This window comes from Sinocyclocheilus anshuiensis, unplaced genomic scaffold (assembly GCF_001515605.1).
Source record: "Sinocyclocheilus anshuiensis isolate Anshui unplaced genomic scaffold, SAMN03320099.WGS_v1.1 scaffold1662, whole genome shotgun sequence".
Lineage (NCBI taxonomy): Eukaryota > Metazoa > Chordata > Actinopteri > Cypriniformes > Cyprinidae > Sinocyclocheilus > Sinocyclocheilus anshuiensis.
In genome coordinates, this window is record NW_015545835.1 from 801,232 (window position 1) to 817,968 (window position 16,737).

General features: G+C 37.0%; 1 protein-coding gene across 5 annotated transcripts in view; it reads left to right on the forward strand.

Annotated features, from left to right (window-relative positions):
* Window positions 1-9,482, forward strand: part of bsna (bassoon presynaptic cytomatrix protein a) — a 91,475-nt gene extending 81,993 nt beyond the window's left edge. For 3 of the 5 annotated variants that reach the window (XM_016499428.1, XM_016499432.1, XM_016499431.1), the window contains exons 9-13: window positions 1,551-1,682; window positions 1,864-1,920; window positions 2,150-2,278; window positions 4,308-4,398; window positions 9,336-9,482. In XM_016499428.1, the coding sequence (XP_016354914.1) occupies window positions 1,551-1,682; window positions 1,864-1,904 (173 nt within the window). In that variant the 3' untranslated portion in view covers window positions 1,905-1,920; window positions 2,150-2,278; window positions 4,308-4,398; window positions 9,336-9,482. The remainder of the gene's footprint in view (window positions 1-1,550; window positions 1,683-1,863; window positions 1,921-2,149; window positions 2,279-4,307; window positions 4,399-9,335) is intronic. The other 2 variants (XM_016499429.1, XM_016499430.1) reach the window with 2 other exon arrangements.
* The last annotated feature ends 7,255 nt before the right edge of the window (window positions 9,483-16,737 follow it).

The window sequence follows — 16,737 nt, forward strand, 5'->3', positions numbered from 1 at the left end:
CGGCAGATCCTTTTCCTATTTAGCGCCCAAACTCTGGAACAATCTACCTAGCGTTGTTCGGGAGGCAGACACACTCTGTCAGCTTAAATTTAGATTAAAGACCATCTCTTTAATGCTCTTTAATCGCATTTCTAATATTCAAATCCGTTAAAGGATTGTTAGGCTGCATTAATTAGGTCAACCGGAACCAGGAACACTATCCCATGACACCCGATGTACTCGCTACATCATAAGAAGAATGGCATCTACACTAATATTAGTCCCTTTCATTCTTATTCTGAGGTCACCGTAGCCATACAGATCCAGTCCATATCCAGATCAGATGGTGGATCAGCACCCAGAGACGACCTCTACAACCCTGAATGTTAGCAGAGACCTATCACATGTCAACTAGATGAACCCTAGAGACAGATCCCCTGTGAAGACCTCGTCGGCCATCGGCACAAGACCACGGGAACCAGATGAGTCCTCTGCTCAATCTGACATGCGTTGCAGCCTGGAATTAAACCACACCATGCTGGTTTCGTCTGGCCAGAGGAGAACTGAGTCCCCCCCCCCCTCCCGACTGAGCCTGGTTTCTCCCAAGGTTTTTTTCTCCATTTCTGTCCCCGATGAAGTTTTGGTTCCTTGCCACTGTTGACTTTTGCTTGCTTAGTTGCGAACACAATTTCTGGCAACATTGTTGAGACAAAACACTATTTGAAGAGAACTAAACTGAGCTGGACAATGACATCACTGAATCAACAATAAACTGACTTAAACTGATAAACTGACTGTTTTATTTTGTCCTCTTGCATTATCAGCACACGTTTTCCTGTTTAACACTGTAAAGCTGCTTTGACACAATCTTTATTGTATAAAGCGCTGTATAAATAAAGGTGACTTGACTTGATTTGACTAAGTTTAATTATACTGGAAAGTCTTGATATTTAGTAAGAGCAATAAAAAGCATAAGTGCATGAAAAGAAACATTTGCGAAAATGGTTGTGGATAAATTTAATTCTTTGTATGGCAAATATCATCATTACAGTCATGTCAGTAAGAATCCTCATGATGATGAAGCTCACCTAATGAACTTCTGGTGGCAGAGAAATTCCTCTGTACATATTTCTAGTTGGGTTAAAGTTTGGTACACTTTGAACTTACAGTGCTGACCAATAGAAATTTCTTAAGTTGCTAGTTACCTCTCTGTAGGCGAAGCTTCATTAAAGTTGCACTAAATATTCACAAAGAGGCAATCCTTCAAGTGGTGTCTACTCAGTCGCTTCTTTATAATGGCACTGGCACTGTTCAAGATTATAAAATGTTGCAGAAAAAAGGCCTCACGCCTCACATCCAGTCCCAATTTATTTTTGGCTGTGGAATTTTGCTGTGTAAAATGTGCTCTGTACTCAGTCTTTAGCATTAATAGTGGCCACTGCCTGTTCACTATTTTCTTGGATTACTATCCAGATTTGCCATCCTACCTTTACCTAATTGCAGAGGGACATATGTGTCTGTTCACCGTGTTTCCATTTGTAAACCTTAATCTCTTATCCATAATTCTCTAGGCTCCAAAGCAGCTCCAAGGCCTGGTGGAATTGGCAGTGCAGCTGCAGGTCAGCCGGGTGTAGATGGAGAGAGCATGCTGTCTAAAATTTTGCCTGGAGGAGCTGCAGAGCAAGCTGGCAAATTAGGAGAAGGTGAGCAAAGCATTTCCAAGGTATAACTAGTATTTTTGGTCAGTTACTATTAACAGACTAGTTTAAGTAGTACATGGGTCAATCAAACTTGCAAAAACACGTGGTTATTTTTACAGATAAAATGCTTTTTATAACCAATGTTATTCTCACTATTTTCTCTTTTTTTCTGTGATTTGCACAGCCATTTCTGGATTTGGCAAGAAGTTCACCTCCTTGTGGTGAGGTAGTACAATTAAAGGTGGGTGCAGTTGCTTTTCAGTTATTGGACACTTAACAATGCCCATGTTGTAACTGTAATAAATAAACATGCTTTAAAAATAAGTTACTAACAAATTAACACCTCTGTGCATGTGTTAGAGAAAGAAAGAAAAAGCAAGAGAGCAGCTGACTGAGTGCAGTGCATTTTAACAAGGTGGCATATTTTTAGCTTCACAGTGATTATTCTTATTGTTTCCGTGTTATTTTAGGGAGTCTAAAATGACAGAGGATGTTTTTGTACTGGAAAAACCTATGAAGTTTCCCTATTATGTTTTAATTTAAAGAGAAGACAACTCAAGAAAGAAAGCGAGAGGGAGAGAAGCTATCTGGTTGTTCTAGTAAGTATATGACAATATTTCAAATATCATATTAGGTTTGGATGGTATGGTTACATTGATATCCTTATTTCCCTGTGTCAGTAGCTGACAGTAGGGGCACACCCTCTGGTGTGATGATTGTCTGAAGCCTGTATTGAATTGCACCAATTTATTGGCACATAACGTTAGCACTGCCCTTCTCTACTCAGGGAATCAGTGTTATATACGTAATCACATACATATAAGACATTCACTTTCACAGGTTCATTTAGATGCTGCATCAGTAGTTAATGCTGTGGGAATGCTAAAAAAGTTGTGATAAAAGTGTGCAGAGAGGCCCAGCCTGCCACACACAGATATCTTTCAAATATAGTTCTTTAGTCAAAGCTTGTGAAGAAGCAACACTCATCGAGTGTGAACGAACACTTAATGGAGCAAAACCTTTGCTAATGCTACTGAAGCAGACAAACAACTGGTCAGATTTATGCTACTGGCTTCTATGGTCATCGCAAATTCTCAAAGCTCAAAATTTCAAAGACAAAGCCTATGCAACCTCTCCTTCTTCTGCAACTCAAAAGTAGGAGGAGTGAAAGATTGCAAAACAACAGCCTGCCAGCGAAGTGAAGAAGAAACCACCTTGGGATGGTTGGCAAGTATTGGACTCAGCAGGACGTTAACTAGACCGGGAGATAAATCCTAACATAAAGGGCTCACTGACAAAGCTTGCAGGTCTTTTAAGAGAAGTGAGGGAGGTCCAGCAAGAGAACAATCTTGAGAGTCATAATCTCATCCAAGGCTGATTCTAGAGCCTCAAACGGAGGTCCTGTCAAAGCCTCCAGTCCCAAGTAAAATATCAGAGCATCTAGCAGGCATCTAGCAGGAAGGATTTATCCTTAGCCAGAGATAGCATGTGGTCACTACCAAACCCACCATCGAAAGACCAATACCATGAGCCATGTGCTTAGTATCACAAAGCGAGTTCTCAGCTTCTCAGCTCTTTAACTGCCTCAGGGGTCAAACTGTCACCATCTTCCATCTCCTTAAGGACCTCCAGCTGGTGCTCCTTCAGGACCGACATGGTGTGCAGTGGCACACTTGCTCAACCAGCAGCCATATAGGACTCACCGATTAAAGCAGACGCAGTCCTACAAGGTTTGAACGGTATATTAGGCCTCAATTTCCATTAGAGGGCCAACGATGGTGAGAGATGAGCCACTAATGTCTCTTCCATTGTCAGCATCTCTGAATACCCCTGTTCAGCCATCTTAGAAACGGCCGTGAAAACAGAAGCAGTCGAATTAGTAATCCATGCAGAGAAGGCCTGGTTCCAGGACCTTAAGATCTTATGATGGAGGTCCTATATTCGCAGCAGCGGCTTGCAGAGCAAATGCGCTACAGCCCGCTAACAACTGCTCATCTAATTTGGAGTGAGCCCCTGGCTGGACAGACTCATCCCAATTCAGCTTAAGCATGTCTACACCATGAGTAATTACATGCAGATGCTCAGTATAAGCTAAAGAAGGGAGAAGGTCAGCCTGAACTCCTCAAAGTCAGATGTGGCGGTAGATAACACATTACATCTAAAAGAGATCGCTTTACAAGTTTTTGAATTTGGACACAAATCCTCACATGAAAACTCCACTGAGACATATTAAGCACACAATCAGGAGAAAGCAAGAGAGAGAAATCCAAAGTCTTGCTTTCCATAGTTTCAAGTTGGAATGCCAGTCCATGCAGTGCCTCAACAGCTTCAGAGCGAGCAACATGGAGAAGAGATGGTTTCTAGCACTATCTGCCAATAAATTGGTGTGATTGTATGTGGGCTTCAGCCAATCGTCACACCAGCTACTGACACAGCATTGGAGTGAATCTATGAAAGGTAAAACAAAAACATACATGACATTATGAGTAATTTTATATCATGAAGACAAACTTCTCCATAACTATATAGTATTCATTATTATTGTCGATAATTGGTGATATTGCAACTTTTTACAAACCATCTTACAACATTTTTAGAACTGATGTTGTGGTGTGTGTGTGTTTTAAGCCAACCAAGAGTGGAATCACAGGACTTCGTAAACTCAAGGTTTGGGTCATAATTCAAAGGCGGCAACACTGTTCGCTCTGAAAGTCAGACAGTAAGTAACTTCATAATTTGAAATTTTGAAATATAAAAATGACAGTCTTAATCCAGGGGTTGGCAGCGAGACTGAATCAACTTACTTATACACTTATAATTCTTATTCACACTGTCCATCCACTTTAAAATACATGCTTTATTCACATGGAGATGACTTCCCATGAAGGGGTTGACGCTGAGATGAGGAGATCCCACCTCACAATGAAAAGCGGTTTGTTCGTGTGCTAAAAGTGTATGCACTACTTGCTTTATGCAAGCACTATATAGGATAAATCACTATACAGGATTTACCCTATTATACTTTATCGACACGAATTGATAGGTGAAACAACAAACAGCCACCCACAAATAGTCTATAAGCAAAGCATCAACTTGAGTTCACATGAACAACAGTTAAAGTTACTCGTCATCTGGCTACAGAAGAATACCATATTTCCTCCGTTCAATTAGGCCTAAGACATCGAGAGTCACGGAGACCTATAACAACCCAGCCACAACACATAATTGCGAAGTTATCTTTATTGAAGTGAATTAGGTTTAAATCGCCGTCATGCATAAATTAATGATATTTTTGCAATTTTACACATAATAATCCACGATGATCACATTACACAAAACTGTAATTGCACGTCAAAATAACACATTGTTAATATCTTTTGAGACCCCCCAAAATTTCATATATCACGTTTTCAGGGGAGCCCATGTCTTATTAAGGGGAGCCGAGCTCCACCTAGCTCCCCCGTAGTTCGCACTCTGTCCCACATTCACATTCCAATTGGTATGAGGAAAAGGCATTGCTAATAAGGCCTGAATGCCCTGAACTATGTTTGTGGGCCAACATAGCAGAGGTGGTTCATGGGCATCCATAAAATTGCATCTGAGCAGAGAGAGCATGAGGTAGCTATTCTTTCCTACACTAGTCAATGGAAAAAACTGGTCAACCAATGAGTTAATAATGAAGTGCCAAACAAGATATTGTGAATAAGAGCAGGGAGCAATTCCAAACAAAAAAGCTGTGCTCTCTTGAATGAGATCTCTTGGGAGTAACACGTTACAAAAGTAACGACATTACAGTAGTATATTACTTTTTCCTGTAACACAGTAATATAACACATTACTAATACAATTTGGGTAATATTATACTCGTTACAATCTCGGTAACGCACGTTACAACAACATATTTTAACTCAAAATTAAGTGGTGAATTTACCAACACCGCAAAACAGCACCAGAGAAAAAATTCCCGGGTAAAATAGTTTGTCTATTTCCTGCTGCTGGAATTCCATGGTTGAGATGACTGCAGATGGATTCTACATCTGTGACACGGACACACTACCGTTATTTTCAGCTAGACAAGAAGGCATAGTCAAGTGCAATCTATGTGCGACACCGTACTCTCAACATCGAGAAATAGCACGAGTAACTGAAGAAACACCGGGACTGATGCCACAAACACTAACCACGAGAGCTGCAGGGTCGGAGGAGAGAAAGAATGCGGCGGACGGGTGCGGACAAGCAACAGAAATGAAGTTTAACTAAAAATAACAAAATCTGTTTTTATTAAATGATAGTCTATATATAAAAAGAATGAATACGCAAAATATATTTGACTTAAATAATTTAACAGATTAACAAAATGAAAGGAAAAGACTGAGTGTATATGCTGCTGAGTTTGGTTCATTTTTGTGTGGCGCGGTGCTCTACAAACAAGTTCATGGAAAGGAAACAGAGATGACAGAAAGCGCATCCTAAAATAAATGTCAACACATTGCAGTATCACAGTATTTTCCGCTGTTCGATCTCGAAGGCGCCTCATGCACACACAATACAACATTGCAAATGTTATCAGAATAATTGTAACGGAGCCGACGAGACGAGAGGATCCATATGCAAGCTTTTTATTAAAAGACGTGGTCACAAACACAGGCAGGGTCGAAACACCAGCAAACAGATATGGCACGGGCAGAATACAAGAGCGGTCCAGTAAACAGGCGTGGGTCGATCGACGGTGAACAATATCCAACAGGGCAAGGCAAAGAGAGATAATTCAGGTACATAGCAATAATCCAGGCAGGGGCAAACAGAGTCCGAAACAGCAAGACAAAAAGGGTAATCCGAAAACACAGGCAAGAATCTGAACACAGGAAAACAGGCAAGGCGAGACTATGACTAAACTAGGAAAACTGGAACTGGCTCCGTAAAGTGCTATCACTAGGAGAGTAATAAACGCAGACAATACTCGGCGATTTGAGCAGGATCTGGGTGGATGTTATATAGTGTGTGTAATAGGTTTCAGGTGAGCGTGTGATTGGTTACAGCTGTGTGCAATCAGTGCAATGGATGATGGGAAATGTAGTCCAGGGTATAGTGTAACAGTCTGTGTAGTGTGAGAGTCCATGTAGTGAGCGGGTGACCTCTGGTCGTGAGTGAACGGAAGTTCATAGACCGGATTCATGACAATAATATACAGTCAACCAAACATATAGACACTCGTTAATTAAAATAGTCCGTAGTACAATCCACGTTAAGTACAAAACCTGGTTTACATAATAAATAATAGTTTAGCAATCAAATACATCGCGAATATGGAAACATTTGGATTTGTGCCGAATGAGAGAGGTAGGCTGCGTGAGAACTAACGTGTTTGCTTTCAGTTTTGCGTTAAATTAATTTGTTTTGACTTGTTTAGCAACTTCCAACTTTCCATTCGTTTTGTTCTGAATACCGTTAAATTTAAAGGATTTGTTGTGGAGTGAGGAGAACTAAAATAGCCTATAGGCTAGCTGTTGTATTTATTATTTGTACATTAGGGCTTATAACATTCCGTTTTATTTACCGCTATAATTTCTGAATGTAATTGCGGTAACTCAAATCACATTACAATTCAGAGACAGTAATATTGTAATGTAACTAATTACTGTCAAAAGATAGTAAAGATAGTAATAAAATGTATTACATTTTGGAAGTAACTTGCCCAACACTGCTTATATCAAAGAGACAGGCCATGGTGTAAACAGAAATTGATATAGCTTCCTACATTCAAGCTTTTTTTTTCAATTCAAGTTTATTTGTATAGTGCTTTTCACGATACAAATCGTTGCAAAGCAGCTTTACAGGAAATTAAGTTTCTACAATATATTTAGTAGTAGCTTGTCAGTGGTGACTATGTCAAATTGATATACATATGGCAGAAATGTACGGTCAAATTCCGTTAATGACGTAATCAAACAGACGATGAACCCTATTAACAGCAATGATTATATGTTGCAATCAAACTTGTAGCAAAATTAGTTAGTTTATGTTGTTTGAGGGTTGGCATCATCTGAGGTCCTCTGAGGGGTTTGCATCATCTCTTCTCAGGTGTTCGGTCATCTCAGGTCTCTCATTACATCTACATCTGTCAGATTCACATGTGACAAAGTCAATGAGAGACGGGACACCTTCCATTATGTTTCGACCATCTCTGCTAGAAAAGATGTTTAAATACTAAGCTTTGAAATTTGTGAAGATCTCTTGTGTTTATTTACAGTGAGAAACAGCTATTAGTGGAGACCCGGGAGTGTTCTTCTTCACTCCTATCTGCAACAAATAAATGTTTTTTTTTTTAATCAATGCCAAAATTTGAACTTCAAACTTTTTTTGCCCTGTAAATATTTTATAGTTTCCTACAGAGACATGCAAGCAATTAGAAACTCTGGACAGTTTCTAATTGGTTAAACTTATATGTTAAAACTCATCCTTATTACAACAAACCTTGATCTCCCCTACTTTTAATCATTTTTGAACTGCCAAAGAAACGAATTAACCTGTTATTGTTAAACGATTTTGCTAGCTCCTATGGAGTATTGTATAGCATTAATGAATATAGCATTAATGATTTATACCTGAAATTATGGAGTATTGTATGAAACTGCATTAAAAACAAACAAACCAAAAAAACCCTGGCATGATAGAAATATAGGTATCACTTTACAATACGGTTCATTAGTTAACATTTGTTAACTACTTTAGTTAACATGAACTAAGAATGAACAATACTTCTACAGCATTTTTTAATCTTAGTTAATGTTCATTTCAACATTTACTAATACATTATTAAAATCAAAAGTTGTGCTTGTTAACATTAGTTAATGCACTGAATTAATTAACATGAACTAACAATGTACGAGTGTATTTTCATTAACTAACATTAACAAAGACTAATAAATACTGTAATAAATGTACTGTTCATGGTTTGTTCATGTTAGTTAATACATTAACTAACATTAACTAATGGAACCTTATTGTAAAGTGTTACCGAAATACAGTATATTGTAAAGGGGAAACATTACTTTTGTTTTTGACAGCTTTGCCTTGTATTTGGCAGAGACAAATCAAATAGAGCAGTGAAATCACTGACAGTAACATTAACTTCTCCATCTTGCCAACACTCCACTACAGGACTGGACAGGATATGGCTCATGATCTGAAACGCAATAAAATTAAACTCTTCATACCTTTGTTACATCACTTTCTTGCATTGCTACAAATTACTCAGTGTCTCATAAACACCTCACATTATGCTTCACATAAACTAGTTCAACAGCAGACTTTTTCCTTGGGTCCAACGTTCAGAACATAGAAGCCACCTATAAACTGTCTGTAATATAACATTTCAAGGTGAGGTGTGTAATTTTTTCCTGGCACTTATCCCAGCGTAATACGCAGATTTAACCAGAAGTAAGTCATCCTTATGTTGACCCCTCAAAAGTATGTTCACTGTACACTGGGTGAGTCAGATGGTAGAGTGGGGGCATGTTAGGGGAACCTGTTTGGAAATAGTCAATATTTTTGTCATTCCATTTGTTTATGCCAATGGAACAGATATTATACACTTCACCTTGAAAAAATGTCTTTCATTGGATTGTAATGCCTTCTTTTTTCTGTTCTTCACAGATTATTTGGGAATTCTGTATCTGTGTTCTAACCGAACAGCATGGCCAAAGATATTAACAGTCAACTTTGAGCATGACAGCTCCAAACAACCTGCTCCTCCTGGCCTACAGAACACAGTACATGAAGGCAGCGGAGAGCGATGACTCCAGTTGCACAATATCAACAAACTCAACAGGTCAATCAGTGTAACTTTATAATGCCTACAGTAAATCTTGAAACCTGTGTGTGCATTACTCTGAAAACAAGCTGACATGTTCTCATTAGAGCAGCACAGCGAGTGACTTACGGAGAAGTGTGATTCCGTGTTTCTCTTGTTACTTGGGAAATACTTTTCACTCCCCTCTCAGGAACGGAAGAAATAGCAATGTTAGGACACTTAGAAAAACTTCATAGGCTTTTCCTAAAAGAAGAAAAAAAAAATGAAAATCATGAACGTGGTAACTATAACACACATCTCTATGCTAAGTCCTTTAACTCAACATTCCAGAATGAAAAAAAAAATCCTGTTTGTTTGTTTTTGTCTTTTTTCTTCCTTCTCTTGCTATGTGCTCTAAAAGTGTAAAGTGGACAAGGAATGCATGTAATCCAAGACCTTACACTGATCACGATATCACTGAGAGATTGACAAAGAGGATTTGTGCATTTATACTCCAGCAGAGAGAATATGAAGAAGAGGACGAAAGAAATTCTAGAACAAGCCCAAACATAAGACTCAGATCATCACATAAGAAATCACTTGGAAAACAATGTCAGATTCTGACCAATCAGGTCTTTTTTATTCATTGTCCTTTCCAAAGTATTAAGAAACTGCCCTCAGGCTGCAGATGGGGTGTTTTTACAACCATTGCACAGCACTGGCGAGTTGGAATCTTGTGCATTATCTTTTTGTTTTGTTGTTCTATTGTCGCCTTGCTATGTTTGTAGAGCATTTAACATATTTGTAGTGTGAGAGTCCATGTAGTGAGCGGGTGACCTCTGGTCGTGAGTGAACGGAAGTTCATAGACCGGATTCATGACAATAATATACAGTCAACCAAACATATAGACACTCGTTAATTAAAATAGTCCGTAGTACAATCCACGTTAAGTACAAAACCTGGTTTACATAATAAATAATAGTTTAGCAATCAAATACATCGCGAATATGGAAACATTTGGATTTGTGCCGAATGAGAGAGGTAGGCTGCGTGAGAACTAACGTGTTTGCTTTCAGTTTTGCGTTAAATTAATTTGTTTTGACTTGTTTAGCAACTTCCAACTTTCCATTCGTTTTGTTCTGAATACCGTTAAATTTAAAGGATTTGTTGTGGAGTGAGGAGAACTAAAATAGCCTATAGGCTAGCTGTTGTGCTTATTGTTTGTAGCTACATTAGGGCTTATAACATTCCACTTTATTTACCGCTATAATTTCTGACTGTAATTGTGGTTTGTGCTTGAAAGTGAAAGTAACTCAAAATTAACTCAAATGTAGTGTAACACATTACAATTCAGAGACAGTAATATTGTAATGTAACTAATTACTGTCAAAAGATAGTAATACGTAATATAAAATGTATTACATTTTGGAAGTAACTTGCCCAACACTGCTTATATCAAAGAGACAGGCCATGGTGTAAACAGAAATTGATATAGCTTCCTACATTCAAGCTTTTTTTTTCAATTCAAGTTTATTTGTATAGTGCTTTTCACGATACAAATCGTTGCAAAGCAGCTTTACAGGAAATTAAGTTTCTACAATATATTTAGTAGTAGCTTGTCAGTGGTGACTATGTCAAATTGATATACATATGGCAGAAATGTACGGTCAAATTCCGTTAATGACGTAATCAAACAGACGATGAACCCTATTAACAGCAATGATTATATGTTGCAATCAAACTTGTAGCAAAATTAGTTAGTTTATGTTGTTTGAGGGTTGGCATCATCTGAGGTCCTCTGAGGGGTTTGCATCATCTCTTCTCAGGTGTTCGGTCATCTCAGGTCTCTCATTACATCTACATCTGTCAGATTCACATGTGACAAAGTCAATGAGAGACGGGACACCTTCCATTATGTTTCGACCATCTCTGCTAGAAAAGATGTTTAAATACTAAGCTTTGAAATTTGTGAAGATCTCTTGTGTTTATTTACAGTGAGAAACAGCTATTAGTGGAGACCCGGGAGTGTTCTTCTTCACTCCTATCTGCAACAAATAAATGTTTTTTTTTTTAATCAATGCCAAAATTTGAACTTCAAACTTTTTTTGCCCTGTAAATATTTTATAGTTTCCTACAGAGACATGCAAGCAATTAGAAACTCTGGACAGTTTCTAATTGGTTAAACTTATATGTTAAAACTCATCCTTATTACAACAAACCTTGATCTCCCCTACTTTTAATCATTTTTGAACTGCCAAAGAAACGAATTAACCTGTTATTGTTAAACGATTTTGCTAGCTCCTATGGAGTATTGTATAGCATTAATGAATATAGCATTAATGATTTATACCTGAAATTATGGAGTATTGTATGAAACTGCATTAAAAACAAACAAACCAAAAAAACCCTGGCATGATAGAAATATAGGTATCACTTTACAATACGGTTCATTAGTTAACATTTGTTAACTACTTTAGTTAACATGAACTAAGAATGAACAATACTTCTACAGCATTTTTTAATCTTAGTTAATGTTCATTTCAACATTTACTAATACATTATTAAAATCAAAAGTTGTGCTTGTTAACATTAGTTAATGCACTGAATTAATTAACATGAACTAACAATGTACGAGTGTATTTTCATTAACTAACATTAACAAAGACTAATAAATACTGTAATAAATGTACTGTTCATGGTTTGTTCATGTTAGTTAATACATTAACTAACATTAACTAATGGAACCTTATTGTAAAGTGTTACCGAAATACAGTATATTGTAAAGGGGAAACATTACTTTTGTTTTTGACAGCTTTGCCTTGTATTTGGCAGAGACAAATCAAATAGAGCAGTGAAATCACTGACAGTAACATTAACTTCTCCATCTTGCCAACACTCCACTACAGGACTGGACAGGATATGGCTCATGATCTGAAACGCAATAAAATTAAACTCTTCATACCTTTGTTACATCACTTTCTTGCATTGCTACAAATTACTCAGTGTCTCATAAACACCTCACATTATGCTTCACATAAACTAGTTCAACAGCAGACTTTTTCCTTGGGTCCAACGTTCAGAACATAGAAGCCACCTATAAACTGTCTGTAATATAACATTTCAAGGTGAGGTGTGTAATTTTTTCCTGGCACTTATCCCAGCGTAATACGCAGATTTAACCAGAAGTAAGTCATCCTTATGTTGACCCCTCAAAAGTATGTTCACTGTACACTGGGTGAGTCAGATGGTAGAGTGGGGGCATGTTAGGGGAACCTGTTTGGAAATAGTCAATATTTTTGTCATTCCATTTGTTTATGCCAATGGAACAGATATTATACACTTCACCTTGAAAAAATGTCTTTCATTGGATTGTAATGCCTTCTTTTTTCTGTTCTTCACAGATTATTTGGGAATTCTGTATCTGTGTTCTAACCGAACAGCATGGCCAAAGATATTAACAGTCAACTTTGAGCATGACAGCTCCAAACAACCTGCTCCTCCTGGCCTACAGAACACAGTACATGAAGGCAGCGGAGAGCGATGACTCCAGTTGCACAATATCAACAAACTCAACAGGTAAAATCAAAAGTTGTGCTTGTTAACATTAGTTAATGCACTGAATTAATTAACATGAACTAACAATGTACGAGTGTATTTTCATTAACTAACATTAACAAAGACTAATAAATACTGTAATAAATGTACTGTTCATGGTTTGTTCATGTTAGTTAATACATTAACTAACATTAACTAATGGAACCTTATTGTAAAGTGTTACCGAAATACAGTATATTGTAAAGGGGAAACATTACTTTTGTTTTTGACAGCTTTGCCTTGTATTTGGCAGAGACAAATCAAATAGAGCAGTGAAATCACTGACAGTAACATTAACTTCTCCATCTTGCCAACACTCCACTACAGGACTGGACAGGATATGGCTCATGATCTGAAACGCAATAAAATTAAACTCTTCATACCTTTGTTACATCACTTTCTTGCATTGCTACAAATTACTCAGTGTCTCATAAACACCTCACATTATGCTTCACATAAACTAGTTCAACAGCAGACTTTTTCCTTGGGTCCAACGTTCAGAACATAGAAGCCACCTATAAACTGTCTGTAATATAACATTTCAAGGTGAGGTGTGTAATTTTTTCCTGGCACTTATCCCAGCGTAATACGCAGATTTAACCAGAAGTAAGTCATCCTTATGTTGACCCCTCAAAAGTATGTTCACTGTACACTGGGTGAGTCAGATGGTAGAGTGGGGGCATGTTAGGGGAACCTGTTTGGAAATAGTCAATATTTTTGTCATTCCATTTGTTTATGCCAATGGAACAGATATTATACACTTCACCTTGAAAAAATGTCTTTCATTGGATTGTAATGCCTTCTTTTTTCTGTTCTTCACAGATTATTTGGGAATTCTGTATCTGTGTTCTAACCGAACAGCATGGCCAAAGATATTAACAGTCAACTTTGAGCATGACAGCTCCAAACAACCTGCTCCTCCTGGCCTACAGAACACAGTACATGAAGGCAGCGGAGAGCGATGACTCCAGTTGCACAATATCAACAAACTCAACAGGTCAATCAGTGTAACTTTATAATGCCTACAGTAAATCTTGAAACCTGTGTGTGCATTACTCTGAAAACAAGCTGACATGTTCTCATTAGAGCAGCACAGCGAGTGACTTACGGAGAAGTGTGATTCCGTGTTTCTCTTGTTACTTGGGAAATACTTTTCACTCCCCTCTCAGGAACGGAAGAAATAGCAATGTTAGGACACTTAGAAAAACTTCATAGGCTTTTCCTAAAAGAAGAAAAAAAAAATGAAAATCATGAACGTGGTAACTATAACACACATCTCTATGCTAAGTCCTTTAACTCAACATTCCAGAATGAAAAAAAAAATCCTGTTTGTTTGTTTTTGTCTTTTTTCTTCCTTCTCTTGCTATGTGCTCTAAAAGTGTAAAGTGGACAAGGAATGCATGTAATCCAAGACCTTACACTGATCACGATATCACTGAGAGATTGACAAAGAGGATTTGTGCATTTATACTCCAGCAGAGAGAATATGAAGAAGAGGACGAAAGAAATTCTAGAACAAGCCCAAACATAAGACTCAGATCATCACATAAGAAATCACTTGGAAAACAATGTCAGATTCTGACCAATCAGGTCTTTTTTATTCATTGTCCTTTCCAAAGTATTAAGAAACTGCCCTCAGGCTGCAGATGGGGTGTTTTTACAACCATTGCACAGCACTGGCGAGTTGGAATCTTGTGCATTATCTTTTTGTTTTGTTGTTCTATTGTCGCCTTGCTATGTTTGTAGAGCATTTAACATATTTTTCTATTCACGATATCTATTTTTTTCCACATTGTTTGTATATATAAAAAAAAATAGACTGAAGTTTATTTATATTTTTTAATTCAAGTGGGTTTTTTATTTTTTAATTATTGTATTGAGTTCCTTTGTTTGTTTATTACTGTTTTAAATCCATTGCTACTCTGTCACTTGTTTACAGTCTTTTTTTTTAAATATATATTTTGGTTGAATTTATTTTTGACGGTTTAAAAATAGATCAAAAGCAATAGTGGATGGCCGTCAGTCATTAAAGAGCACAATTGTTAGATGTTTTTACAGTAGTGGTCAGAAGAGTGATAGCTGTCTGTAAACCATGAAGGGTTCAGGATCACTGTCTATTAAGTCATTAAAAAGTGATGCCCAGTCTCCCATAATAACACATTAGGTGTCAAAACCATGATTTGTTTTAAAAGATTTTTTTTTTTTTAATAATTATAATAATTAAGAAAAACACAAGGCTAGTTGAAGATAAGGGAGCTGCTTAGTGGAATGTTGGAACTTTTAAGCAAGTAAAGATTGCATGTTCTAAAAAAAAATAAAAAATTATTGATATTGCTGTATGTTCTAATGGTATGTGTGAATGATTTTGGATGCGTGTATGTATGCATTTACATTTGTTATCATTCAAAAAAAAAATAAAAAATCTGATCAACACCAAGAAAATAAATGTTTGGTCAGAGGACTTTTAATTTCAGACCTTCTATGCAATGATTTTCTCAGCTGAGAAAAATGGTTGTCAGAGTATTGAAACAAAATAAAACAACTAAATCCAAGAATAACTAGATAGTAGTTTCAAAAATGTTACTTGGGGGCTGATTTGTTTGTATATGAGAAACTGTAATCTGAATGGAAATTTTGTTTCCCATATTTGTGGCATTTTCCCTATTTTGTGGCACTGTTTTGAAATGGAGCCAATTAGCGATTAACATAAACGTCAATCATTTCTCACTATCTATGGATGGTTGCTTCTAGATGAACGGCATATGATGGGGTCACCATCCTTCATGATGCTTAGTTGCCTATTTGTGCAATACTTATTAAAAGGAAATTACAAATATAAAGCATACTACAAATATGTCAACAATAAAGCAGACATCATGAAAAAAATATATATAAGAAGGTTGTATTTGAGAAATATTAAACAAAACACTTTTGTTTATTGCAGTGTTTGAAGGGCTGCTCATTTATCTGGTCTTAAATTATACTCCTCTGTGGTTGCCCAGAGGCCGTGGGAAATCTTGAGTTATCATACAGTTTGAAGACTTCGGGAAACCAGTCTGGACCCTTCACTGCATTAACACAAACTCTAATATCTGTGCAGTCAGAAAAGCTCTTGAGTTTAGAGGAAACTCAAGCGAACCCAACGACACAGCCAACAGCTATAGAGTTACGTCACACATTATATTGGTTTATAAATATATATTTGGATATATTTATTTTTTTCAAACAATAGTTTTAAAAAACTATACCAAAATTGAATAAATCATATTTTATTAGACAAATAAATAAAATAAATAGCACTATATTATGTAAATGGATTAGAATGTATATGAGATGACATATAAGAGTGTATAATGAGCAGTTATAGCAATGTATAGCACCTATATAGACCACCCAATGGAAAGCAAATCAAGGAGTCTGCTTGTACTGCCTGCAATATGAACTATATTAGCTATCATTCTGTCTTGTGTCTCAGAGATTGTTTGTTTTTTCTGTGTGTGTGTGTGTTTGATCCTATTCACCTCAGGAAAGCATAGAGTTAACGCACCAAGGGGAGATATATGCATCACTATAAGGGCTTAATTACAATACTAAGAAAGCCATTCATTCTAACAAGTATGTGGCACAAAGAAAGAGATACATGACAGAGGGAAAATGACTGCTGTCACTTT